This window comes from Gavia stellata, chromosome 4 (assembly GCF_030936135.1).
Source record: "Gavia stellata isolate bGavSte3 chromosome 4, bGavSte3.hap2, whole genome shotgun sequence".
NCBI classification, from domain to species: Eukaryota; Metazoa; Chordata; class Aves; order Gaviiformes; family Gaviidae; genus Gavia; species Gavia stellata.
Window position 1 is genome coordinate 50,720,926 of NC_082597.1, and position 13,235 is coordinate 50,734,160.

A 13,235-nucleotide genomic window follows, 5' to 3' on the forward strand; every position below is an offset into this window, starting at 1 on the left:
ACCTTATTTAATTACCATTCAGTTTTGCCATTGCTCCCAGAATATGATAGGTGTTCTCCCTAGAAGATACCCTCAGTCATGAGATTGCTCTTTAGGATGACAGACAAAACTGAATGCAAGGAAAAGGTACAGAACAAAAGATGCCAATCTGTACTTATTTTTGTAAATAAAAACAGATGGGAGGATGACTGGTATAGAATTTAAATAAATAAATAAAAAGATAAGAAGATAATACAGTCTGATTCACTACAGCTTGGGCTGTTGCAGTGCAAACAATAGTGCCAACTGGTCCTAGCTGGGTGGTGGGACCTGGATTCATTCCACGTAAGTGAGGTGTACAAACAAGCATTTTAGTCTGTGTGCTCCCTGATCCCAGTCCACAAGGAGAGACATGGAATTATTCACAGATGCTAACCTGATCTCTCTTCACTTCCTCAGAAGGAGGGTTAGACTGACTGTAGGCAACTTAGGCTCCTGACTTACAGACCTGAGGTTTGGCAGCATGAGTACTGTCCCAGAATGACCACTGAAGATACACTGACAGTGATGCCAATATTGGAGGCAAAGAAATATTGAGAACACAGAGGAAACCAGGACTGACTAGAAAAAGCACAAATGCCAAGACTGAAGGATACTTGGCAGAGCTCAGGAGAGCAGGATTCACACAACGTAGGTTTGCACTAACTCAAAATCAAGGCAAAAATAACAGTTCTGCATTTTTATTAACTCTTCTATATAAAAAATACCTTTTCAACAAAAAAAAACCCCTATTAAATATTTTGTGTGTGTATATACTAAAAAGTATTTATATATTACATATACACACGTATGTATTTGTGTATATATATGTGTATATATACACACAGAAAAATATTTAGTGGTATTCTTTTTTATTACTTATATTCCTTTTTATCAAAAACTATAGCTTTTACAAGCACTCAAATCCTACCCACTTTCTTTTTCCAGTTACAGAGACAAAAATGTGTGAGCGTAGTTACTGTTATAGATGGTGCATTTTTAAACACAGTAAATTTGCAGCAAATAGTATCCATAAAATTTTAACTACGTTCTCACTTCTGATTTTGTTACAACTCTTCTCACTTTCCCTCTGCAAGACTTACAGCTTCAAAGTTTGCATCTGGGTACAGCTACATAGCTAGGATCTTCTGTTATTGAACCAGAAACTAGGATTCTGCCGTGCTGACGGCACTCCAGAGAGCAGCTGCCTGTTCTGCGGCTCTCTCTCATGCAAGTCTCTATCTCCAACTGCAAAACTTCACTGAAGCATTTGCTGACTTTTCAATCACACCTCAGTCTCCCAGCGAGAGATGAGCCAGCAATCCCAGCAGTGATATTCGAACAGATGCCAGCAGATGGTGCTCTGTGTACGGCCCAACTCCTGCGCTCCCCTCCCAGGAACTACACCTACCACCCTCCTCATGTCACCCATACGCTGTACAGCCTTTTATGATCTATCCCCACGCCTGAAACCTTGGCCTCACAACTAGCATGGTGCTACACCACGTGAGACTATTTAAGTTCTCCCTTGTAGTATTTTTAACTAAAGAAAACCTAGCATTGCTAGGATCTCACGATACAGCCTGGCCCTGCCTGTCCTGGACAACGCTGGGCTTCAAACCATGCTGACTCAACACAGCTGTGCAGCGAGCTCATACCTCTACTAAAAATCCTGCACTGAAAGACACCCAAGTTCACCTTACATGCAAGTTTTTAAAACTTCTACTACTGCCTACAAAGAAGACTAAGACCAATCTGAACCACAGCCCACCCACCAGCTTTGGTTCCAAACTAATCAAAACCCATAGCTCTGGCTCACATTATCTACTTTTATTAAGTAACTCGCCCAAGGCAAAACATAATCCAGACAACTGACTTTGAATTGGACTGTGAAACTCCACCATAAAGTTCTTCTGACTTGAGTGGCATTTTGATATTCAGCTCTCAAGACTAACATTATCACACTGAGGCTTTCTGAACGTGCTTTTTCCTTTGTGATCTTCTAAGACAAGTTATCACTGCTTCTTTAGGTTAATACTGCAATGAGGCAGTACATCCACGATTAAAGATCAGCTTCTCACCTCTTCCCTCTTCTACATTTTACAGAAAAAAGTAGTGGCAAGCAGACCTCACTAATCCTAATTAACATACATTTTTAAAAAATCGTTTTTAAATCAAGCAAACAGCCTCCAAGTTGGTACATCACTTCAGTACTGAGGACCCCAATCTTCCTCAGGCTCTCTAGGCTCCACAGAGACTTACATAATAAATCAAGTTACCTGACTGCTCATCTTGAAAATCTTTTTTTCCCATTGCCATCACCTTATTTTACCTTTTTGCACAGATGTTCTCTCTCTCTTTTGCTACCATCCCCATTCAGGTTTAAAAGCATGTGGGGCGCCTACTGTCCTGTTTTATACTTGCCAGAACTAGAGGTCATCGAGCTGGTTTAATAATACCTATTCAGAGCTATTTTTGCAACAAGCGATACTTAAATGAAAATGATACCAAAAACCCAGTTACTCAGCACATGCAATGCTTTTACAGGTCACTGCATTACCATATGTTGATCTAAATGCATTGCAGGTAATTAACTCACACTTACATATGCTATAGTAACTAACCATAAGAAAGAGTATGTTTAAACCACCGTTGCTTGTTAATCATGCTGAAGCTCTTCACGATTTAACATAGCAATTTAACCAAGCTGCACTGAAAGTAAAGCTTCTGTAACCTGCAGGGCCATGTGGCAGGTAATCTAATGCTACAGAGGAGGAGCAAGATTAATAAAACTCCAATGGCCTATATGTAAAGGAGCTATTTCTCTTTTTCTTAAAATAACCCCAAACCTGGAGTTTGGCTGGGGCTCCACAGCTTACATGGGCCAATCTGAAATGGCCATAAGACCTGTAATGATTTCAGTGGTGGGACTGAAAGGCCTCTACTGGGACAGGTGAAGGGGAGTGATGAAACCTACGCAGTCACCAAAGGCTCCCTTTATACATAAGGAAGCAAACAGAAGCTGACATCTAAAACAGATCAGATGATCTGTCCTCCTGAAGTGCCTATTTCTCTCCATAAACTTCAGAAGAGCCTAGAACAACAGTGTCACACACAAAGCTGCAGTGGGATTCATCTGAAGGGAAAAGTGCCAAAGCTACACACCTTGCCAATAGACAGCTAGTCTCTGCAGCACACTATGTTCTGGGACTAACTGGAGCATTGGCTTAGCACTGACATGAAGGAAGGGGACAGGAAAAAAAGGGCAAAAAATACCTTTGCTGACTGACTCTACTCCCAGCAATACCTCTTTGAAGGCACTACACCCTAATACCAAATCAGATAAATTCAGCTTAGGAATAGCAAAAACTTGAAGGACTACATTCAGACACTTATATTCCAGGCAGTTCCCTAAACCTACTGTTTCTATTAGTTTGACATCTCTGAATGTCTACAATCAGCCAGGAAGAACCAGAAGGGGCAAGGACATGGGAAAAGATTGACAACTAAAATTTTAATTAAATCATCTAGAAGATAGCGGTTACTCACATGCTGGCAGACTGCCCTAATTAGCTATGCTGTTTAAATGAGTTGAAAGCTACAATATGTAACAAGAAAAGGCAACATGAAAAATTAACTCTTAAAAAAATACAAAAATAAATCATCTTTCACTTTGGGGCTGCACAAATGCAAGGGTATTTCAGGTAAACTGGCAAATACCCTTGGCTTTAAATTAGTTTCAGGATGTCCTTTGCCCCAGGTGAAGGGATTGAACAGCACTAAATTCTATATATAGCAGAAGAGCCTTTTTCCACCTATACCGTTCTTGCACTGTTTCTTGGTCTTCAAAACGGACATAAACAGATCTACTAAGTCACATATGACATTAAAATGACTGTAAGTACCTTAAGGTCTTGCCTGGTTGCCAGCAACTCAGACTCTTTCCCATAAAGGTCCAGCTGCAGCTTCTCCATGTTTTCCTTATGTTTTTCATGGGTCTTCTGTAAGTCTGCTAGCTTGACTTTCTCTGCTTTAAGCTCCTGTGCTGACAAAATAGACTGCTGTTGCAATTTATTCTCCAGTTCTGCCTGAAACGTAAGCATAGGAAGTTTCATTTAAAGTTACAGACAGTAAAGTAAGCTTAATCATTTCAATAAACTGCATTTCTACTGCAAGATGAGATTTTTTTCCCCACTAAAAAAACAGCAGTTCAGTAATCTGATGTTGTTTAATTCATGTCAAAAGACTAAGTGAAACACATTAAGACCAAACATTAAAAATCTAAGTAATGTTTCCAAATCCTAAAGTTTTCACAGATTGACTAAAGCACAAATATGGTCCTGTAGCATAGGGCAGCCAAAGCTGGAGCAACATTTAACAGTGCATGGCACACAACACAACATTCCCTAACGTTGTAAGACATTTGAACCCCTTCCATTACGGTTTATGAGTTTCATACTGTCACTCAGACAAATTCTTTCGGGATAATAAGAGACGACTTGGTTTAAAATGGCCATGGATGTTCCAAAACACGGCAGAGTTTGTCTAAACTACTCTCACAACATTCTACTGCTTCACAAGAAAATGGCAGCTCTTGCCTCATAGCATGCTCCTGAAGCAAAATAAACACATTCAATCTAGCCATTTTTATCACTTTATTGAAACTCAGAATCACAGAAGTCATATTTCAGCACTGGTTCTTTTTACTTTATTATTGTTGTTGTTGATGATGTTATTTCTATCTCCAACAGCATCTGAAGACCTTGTTTCCACATCCTGACCTTAACATTTGGTGAATGGAGTTAAATCCAGTTGGCGGTTGGTCACAAGCAGTGTCCCCTAGGGCTCAGTTTTGGGGCCAATCTTCTTTAATATATTTATCATTGATCTGGATGAGGGGATTGAGTGCACCCTCAGCAAGTTTGCAGGCGACACCAATTTCGGCGGGAGTGTTGACCTGCTCAAGGGTAGGAAGGCTCTGCAGAGGGATCTGAACAGGATGGAAGGATGGGCCCAGGCCAATTCGATGAGGTTCAACAAGGCCAAGTGCTGAGTCCTACACTTGGGTCACAACAACCCCATGCAACACTACAGCCTTGGGGATGAGTGGCTGGAAAGCTGCCCTGCAGAAAAGGACCTGGGGGTGTTGATTGACAGCCGGCTGAAGATGAGCCAGCAGTGTGCCCAGGTGGCCAAGAAGGCCAACGGCATCCTGGCCTGGATCAGAAATAGTGTGGCCAGCAGGAGCAGGGAGGTGATCGTGCCCCTGTACTCGGCACTGGTGAGGCCGCACCTCGAATCCTGTGTTCAGTTTTGGGCCCCTCACTACATGAAGGACATTGAGGTGCTGGAGCGTGTCCAGAGAAGGGCAACGAAGCTGGTGAGGGGTCTGGAGCACAAGTCTTATGAGGAGCGGCTGAGGGAACTGGGGTTGTTCAGTCTGGAGAAGAGGAGGCTGAGGGGAGACCTTATCGCTCTCTACAACTACCTGAAAGGGGGTTGCAGAGAGGTGGGTGTTGGTCTCTTCTCCCAAGTGACTAGAGACAGGACAAGAGGAAATGGCTGCAAGTTGTGTCAGGGGAGGTTTAGATTGGATAGATAGGAAAAAACTTCCTCACTGAAAGGGTTGTCATACATGGGAACAGGCTGCCCAGGGCAGTGGTGGAGTAACCATCCCTGGAGGTATTTAAAAGATGTGTGGATGAGGCACTTAGGGACATGGTTTAGTGGTGGACTTAGCAGTGTTAGGTTAATGGTTGAACTTGATGATCTTAAAGGTCTTTTCCAACGTAAACGAGCCTATGAATCTATGATTTCCAACAAGACTACAGCAAACAGCTGTTTATCACAAAGATAAATGGCCTCAAGTTGCACCAGGGGAGGTTCAGGCTGGATATTAGGAAAAATTTCTTCACTGAGAGAGTGGTGAAACACTGGAATAAGCTGCCCAGGGAAGTGGTGGAGTCACCATCACTGGAGGTGTTCAAGTGAAGTGTGGATGTGGCATTGTGGGACATAGTTTAGTGGGCATGGTGGTGTTGGGTTGATGGTTGGACTTGATGATCTTACAGGTGGTGTTGGGTTGATGGTTGGACTTGATGATCTTACAGGTCTTTTCCAACCTTAGTGATTCTGTGATTCTGTGATATTGACAGAAAAGCTGCAGCATTTATCAGAGAAATGTACATTAATTTTGTTAAAGGAGTAAGAGAGGCCAGTCTTACCTTTTCTAAAAGGGCAGTTTTTAATTCAGCTTGCAGTGTCTCACTATGTTTTTTCTTCTGCTCAAAAGATTCCTTTAAGTCTCTCAGCTTTCCCTGGAGATGTTGCTCGCTTTTTTCTTTCTCCTTTAGAAGACCCTGAATTTCCAGTACTTGTGCTCGTGCTGAATCAAGTTCTATCGACAACTGCTTAGAAATCTATATTTAAAAATATTAAATAACTGCATATAATTTTAATTTAAATCACTATTTGTACATGCTGTAGTATGTGAAACTGCTTATTGAACTGCGTGGATGACAAATTATGTAGTTCAAAAAGCAAACAGACAATTTCACAGCTGAAAAACTGGTCAAAGCTGTTAAAACTGAAGATACAGCTTCAGGAAATCAGCTCTCAAAAGACCGCTAGAAGTTGGGGAGAATCCCCTTGTTTGTAGGAATCTGAAAGGCTTGCCCTACTCTACTTTTCTCTATGCAACTTCTACTTTCCTCTGCCAGAGACCAGACACCAAGCTATACCTTTCTTGTGATCCAGTATGCCCACTCTTACGTTTTTACAAAGAGCTGCAGATTATTTGCAGGAAACAGTTTCCAAGTATGCTACTGTTATTTCTTGTACACAGAACCAGACCATCCCACAGTGCCGCTGCTGCTACTTCCTGCTTCAGCGCTAGGTGGTCAAACACTGGCAAGTAGATTTTAAGAGCTACCATAACATGTTAAAATCATCTGTTATTCCCAATTTCCTATCCTTAGAGCAACTGCAGTCTTTTTTCACCATTCAAAATTAAGAGCAGGCAACTTTTCTCAAGCCAGCAGTGGTCTGGGCTCTCCTGCTGCCAACTGCAGCAGACACCAAACTCATGCTCCTGCACTTGCCACAGAGCACCGTAGTGCTTCTGCTGAACAAGAGAGGAGCCAGGGGAGTAGCAGCAGTAATCACAGCACAATTACCATCACACCTGCATATCTACAAACCCTCTTTCAGGCAGTAAGAGTCCGTCACAGTCCGTCAAACTGTGTCCACTGATCATATCTTTTCAGATTCCTTTAGGGAACAGGTGACAGCCTGGGTAAAGAAATCCACAAAAGCGGATTTGGCCTTCAGGCTGCCAGCTGGACTACATGATTTTGCAGTCTGAATGCCCATCTTTAAAAAAAGAAGTAGTACATTTGGTCCTTATGCAGTCACAGGCAAGTGACTTATACAGGTTTGCAAAAGCAACTAAATCCTTCAAGGATATCTGAAAATGTCCTGTCAACCACACAGAGAACATACTGATTAGGCCTGAAACTAAAACAGATCTAAGGATACAAGACAACAACTTTTGTTGTATGAAAGTATGAAAAAAAATGAGGACATGGTAATACCAAGTAACTGTTTCACTAATGAAAAAACCTCAAGGGCTAAAATCCCCCACTAAGGTATGTGAGGCACAGAAAGGTAGCAGTAAAACCTGTATTTTATAGCTTCATATTAACATTTAGGAAATTTTTAGTATCACCTTATTTCAGTGCCCCAGGTAGGTTACAATTTGAGAACTGTCACCTCTTTATCACTCATCAGTCCCAGCATGTGAGACTGAAAATGCATCTTTTAAACATTTATTATTATTGGTTTCTAGATTTTTGAAACTGAGCAGACAAGCTTACCCCCTCCTTTTTTTCCAGTGAGTTTTTCAGTTCATTCCTCTCTTTAGTTACAGACTCTGTTTGTACCTGGAGCTGGTGTTTTAATTCTTGGCAAGATTTTTCCTAAAAAACGTAAGACAAGGAAATATTCCTGTGAGCTTCTAAGACTGGGTACCAGTTATTTTTGCAGGATCTCCAAAGCCATAAAAAATAATGCTTTGCTTTTCAGTGAAAAAGCTTTCCTTCTCAGCTGCAGATGTATTTTCAGCTCAAAACTTCTCAAAACTTTAACAGTGGTAAATCTAAGCTGAACACCGCTGATACCCTGTACTAACAAACGCAGCCATGTGCCAAAGAGTTTTTCTTATTAGAGACAGTATCCCTGTTTGAAACTGCTGTGGGCAGCCCTTCTCCTTGTGGGAAGCAGTAGGCTCATCGGTCTCCTCAGGATTCAAAACTTCTTGATGTTCTAAAACTCATGAGCAAGTACATTTGTGGGATTTGTATGCAAATACAACTACGTTTTAAGCCCAAATACTATGCACTTAAGACAGTGGTGAGCCTCCAGATGACTACAGAATTAGAAGCAGAATCTGGACTCCTATCTTCAAGTCTAAATTGGGGAGAAAATCCTTCAATGTTTTTTCGGAGAAACAAATATTTAAACAGCAGTAACTAAGTAAAGCAAACAAAAAGGCTTATCTTAAAAAGGTGAAAGAGCAAAGGAAAAATTGTTATTTTTAACTAGGAGCAGAATTTTTTTAGATCAGAATAAAAGCAGCTCTGAATGGGTTCTGGGAAATGGTGACATGTAAGATGAGAAGGGACTGAGAAAGACACTCCTACCATGTGTGAGGCAGGGGTGTCAAAACAACTGTATAAGAAAATCTATAAAACATGTATTCATATAGTGCCCATTCATAATACCAACAAAGCAAAAGAGGGAAGAAAAAGGTGTATTTTAAGGCTAGTGAGAGTTCACTTTCTTCACCCTAGTAGGTTGCTCTGGTGGTCAAGCACTTGTTGTTATACTGCCATTTGTGAGACCTTTCTGAAACTCAGATAGTTCTAGCACTCTGATAATTCCGTAAGCTAGGCATCTCCACAAACAACAGACAATGTTACTCTGCCTGCAGTATGCAGCCTTCCAGCATGTCCAGACAAGTGCACAGGAAGGTTCTACGTACAAAGACTCCAGAAGGGAAACTAAAATGGCCTCAGAAAAATAACATCTTCTTCGACATGGTGGCACTTTAGCAAAGGGTTTATAACTTTGTGTTACTATAATAAGATTATATATTTCTAAAAATGGGGACGTTTCCAATCAAAATTGTTTCACCACTTGTCTCCGCTTCATTTCTTCACCATATTAAAGGCATGCAGCAAGAAAAAGGGATCCTTTTGTGTGATATGACTGATCTTTACTACTGTAAAAATCCAGACAGAAATTTAAGGTAGGACACATGTATGAACTACTAGAAATCACAATTTGTTTTCCCTTAAGGCAATTAATTTCCATGCATTGTCATTGTATGTACACTGTTTTCAGACAGAAAGCAAAGTCATTTTATCAGACTGTAAATACACCAAACTTAATGTCTAATGAAAGAAACTACTAACCATTTCTGCCACAGCTGCTTTTCCTTTTTGTATTTCTTTTTCTAATTCCTCCTTTCTTTTTTTGAAGGATTCCGAACTTTTTGAGAGCTTGTCTTTGGTAGCTGTAAGGTCCTTTAATAGAGTATCCTTCTCTAATTTCACTTGTTGCAGCTCTGATATTGCTGTTTGCATTTTACTATCTAATTCCTTGAGTTGTTTACTTGTATCTTGATTTGCTTTCTCAAGGTTTTGTTTGAGGCTGGCCTTTTCCTCCTCCTGCTTTGAAATTTGATGTTTTGCTTGTTCAAGGACCTCAGATTTCTTCTGCAAATCCAATTTAGCATTAGACAGCCTGCAAATACAAAGAGAAAAATAATATTTTTTTTAAAATTCTTCTTCACGGGTTCTTTTGTATCATTAAATATCTCTATTATTTAATATATTAACTGTAGAACTACTTCAAAGCACATCTTTTTTATACAGAGCATGGACATTTTGTCTCAGCAGTGAAGATATACCAGCAACTCTAAAAACTATTTTGAGATGGACTTTTCTTCCTCAACTATAATGAACAGAAACTACTCCTTTGTTGCTTATACATAAATTGCAAATTAGTCTTTGAAAAAAGTTAGAGCTATGGATATTTAAAGATGGACCTCACTATATCAAACTGTTCAGATATTTAGCTGACAACAAGCACAGTGAATAAACTGAAGAAGTGTATTGAATCACAGCAGTCAGTGATTCACATGAGACAACATGGCAGATGGAGTCTGCATGGCATATAGAGTAAAAGAAAACAGGTGGGATAACACTCAGTTCTTGTAGCCGAGGGAACACATCACTTATCTATGATTTTAAGAAACCACAGAAGAGAAGAACAAAATGACAACTCCAGTCCAAACCACTCTAGTTTTGTGTCTGACTTTGAGAAGTACTATAATACAGGAAATGCATACGCTTCTCTTGCTTCTTCAAGTTGTTTACTCAGTTCTGCTGTTCGGAGGTCTAATTCTGTAGATTGCTGTCGCTGCTGCTGTAATTCCTGAAGAGCTTGTTCTTTGCCTGCTTTAGCATCAAGAATGTCAGCTTCAAGTTTCTGAGATAGAAAAATAAAAAGTTAGAGCCATCAGAACACAACCAACAAAATAAAAATAGCAATAAAAAGCAGAAGTCATCTAGTCTGCAAGTAGCATTTACTGTAGAAAGCAGTCACAATTCTCACACATGGTCTACCTGTTTCATTAGTTTGCTATTCATCTTTCATTTTTTAGTTCCTGCAAATCTCTTGCTCCTCCAGAACTGAACTATTTTGGTAAAACATTCTGAAAACATCTTTAAATTAAAGGCCAAGCAGCCATTTTACTGCAAAGTAATAGATAAAAAGCAGAAATCTTTAAAGAGCCTTGGACACCTATATTAAAAAAGGCCATACGCAGAACTCAGCTTTGGGGCCGGGTTCTCAGCCACCACCAAGTAGTTTCAGCAGTTTCAAATGACTGCTGATTTACATATCCCAGGAATTCTTCCATTCTTCATAACAAAAACAAAGACACAATCTACAGTTGTGAAGAAATCCTTTGCTTGCCTGGAAGAAGTTTTTCTTGGTGGTTTTTTTCTTCCCCGAAGGTACCTGTTCATTTACATGGAGTATAAAGAACACAGGAGTCTTCAGCAAACAGGCACTGCTTAGACTCTTCAACATACTGGCTGTTTTACAGGCACTTCTGCTTTCATGCAGTGGTGATAAAACAAAATGGACAAGTTTCTCCAAGAAAATTCCTGAGGGCTTTTTGTTTTCTATTTTTTTAATTTTTTTTCAATACCATGCATTCAACTGAAATAATCCCAAAGAATGGTGATTACACCAAGATTTTACACAGAACCGCATTCCTGTTGACAGCATCAACAACTCTGCCCAGTTTCACACTTCAACTACCAGGAACCTTGTAAAATGTTGTGCAAGCAAGCACTGTATTCCTCCCAAGCATTTGTGTCTGTTGTGAAACTTTAGCAAAAGGATGAAAAATAAAACCACAAATGAAAGCAGGCAGAAAAAAAAACTATGCAAAAGAAGAGAGAGATGGAAATACAAAATAATTACGCTAATGATGCAAACGTATGACTGCTTTATTTTTTAATAGCATTGGATTTAAAATTTCATACAGGGAAAACAACATTCCTTCTCTTCTACACAGCACATAAGCTAGGAAAAACACCCACACAGTCTTGAGCTAACCTCCCTCAAAACAGACAACACTGCAAAACCAGTTCTGCATTGCTTTTAAGACCCCTGTATCATATGGTTTTATGTATCGTGAATTTTGACCACCAAGAATACTTAACAAATATTGAACAAAGGTTAAAGCCCAAATTTAAAAGCGCTCAAGCATTAGGACTAATTCATATCCTTAACTGAAAATACTAGTATCTGGAAACGCCAAAAGGTTCTGCAAACCTTCTGCCAGAATTATGTCTACTTTAAGAGAAAAACTGATTCCCGAAATGGAATGCAAAACTCAAGATCAAGTTAGAGGAAAAACATTGATAAAAAAAATCTTGATAAAAAGCCTCTGCAGAAGCCTACTGAATGGTTTTAGAAATAAAATTAAACCAGACAGGTAGTGTTAACTTGGGCTAACCAATGTAACATATAATCCCTGCTACGACTTGTAAAGTGTATAAGGCTGAACTTGAATACTCTAATTTCAGGAAGTGTTCATGTTCCCTCTCATAACACTTTCCAGGTAGCACAGAGGTTGGTAGAAGCACACGTACAGAAAAGTGACAGTATAGGGGCAATGTCCTAAGCCTGTCTTCTTAGTGTGATATGCTAGCATGTAAAAGGAGAAGAATAGGATTAAAGGGTGGATCAGGAAACAGTAGTGAAAAAGATAACCTACAAAAGTGGTATTGATATAATCCTTCCCACATAATTTCAGCACAGCTTTTATCATATACTACCAAACAGCCGAGAACATCAGTTTCTGTAAGCTCAGATACTGTGTTCAATACAAACCTTAAGCTGTCCCTCTAGCTCTTCAGTTTTCTGTTCTAAATAAAGACGTTTCTCTTTGTACTCTTTAAGATTGGCTTCCAGCTGAGCACAGTATTCCTGCTTGTCATTCAGCTTAGATGTAACCTGATCCAACTGAATGCTGACCTTATTTAACTCCTAAGGTATAATAAAAATATGAGGGTTGTTAGTTTTTAAATAACTTCCAAAAATGACTAATGTCATATATGCTTTAAATTATCTAACATGTTCAAATTAAAAAGGAAAATAATGTTTCTTTTTTATTCTGAGGGGCAGGAAATTGAGAGGGGAAACAAACACATGCACAGATTCTCTCTGTTAAACTGATGAAATTTCTATTAAACATTCTATTCAATATTTTCAAGCCTCAATATTCCTCTCAAACTTTACAGGCTGTGGGCTAAATCTTAACAAAGGTGTTTTAAGTTAAAAATGGAAGAGAAATTGTAGGTGATAAACACACTAGATCCTGCAGTTAGTACAACAGTAACTAGAAAGTAACACTACAAAATCTTAGAGAAAATTTTTGCTGTCTTCATGAAATCAAACACCACTGAACAGGAAAGCTAATACCATGGAAACAGTCAGTTCTCCACATAGCAGAGACTATTTCAAACCATTTGGTTCGACACAAAACAACGTAATTTCCACAAGAGACATGAACACATTCACCTAGTAACCACTATGATGACAGCTACATCAAAGCTCGTTGCTCTCCAACCAAGCCG

At 39.5% G+C, this 13,235-nt stretch overlaps 1 protein-coding gene across 1 annotated transcript in view; it reads right to left on the minus strand.

The window, feature by feature from the left end:
* The window catches only part of EEA1 (early endosome antigen 1), a 73,752-nt gene that overhangs the window by 8,535 nt on the left and 51,982 nt on the right, over positions 1-13,235 (minus strand). Inside the window, exons 17-22 of the mRNA XM_059816592.1 lie at positions 12,490-12,645; positions 10,430-10,569; positions 9,492-9,822; positions 7,893-7,994; positions 6,243-6,437; positions 3,924-4,106 (exon numbers count right to left, since the gene is read on the minus strand). Coding sequence (XP_059672575.1) covers positions 3,924-4,106; positions 6,243-6,437; positions 7,893-7,994; positions 9,492-9,822; positions 10,430-10,569; positions 12,490-12,645 — 1,107 coding nt within the window. The remainder of the gene's footprint in view (positions 1-3,923; positions 4,107-6,242; positions 6,438-7,892; positions 7,995-9,491; positions 9,823-10,429; positions 10,570-12,489; positions 12,646-13,235) is intronic.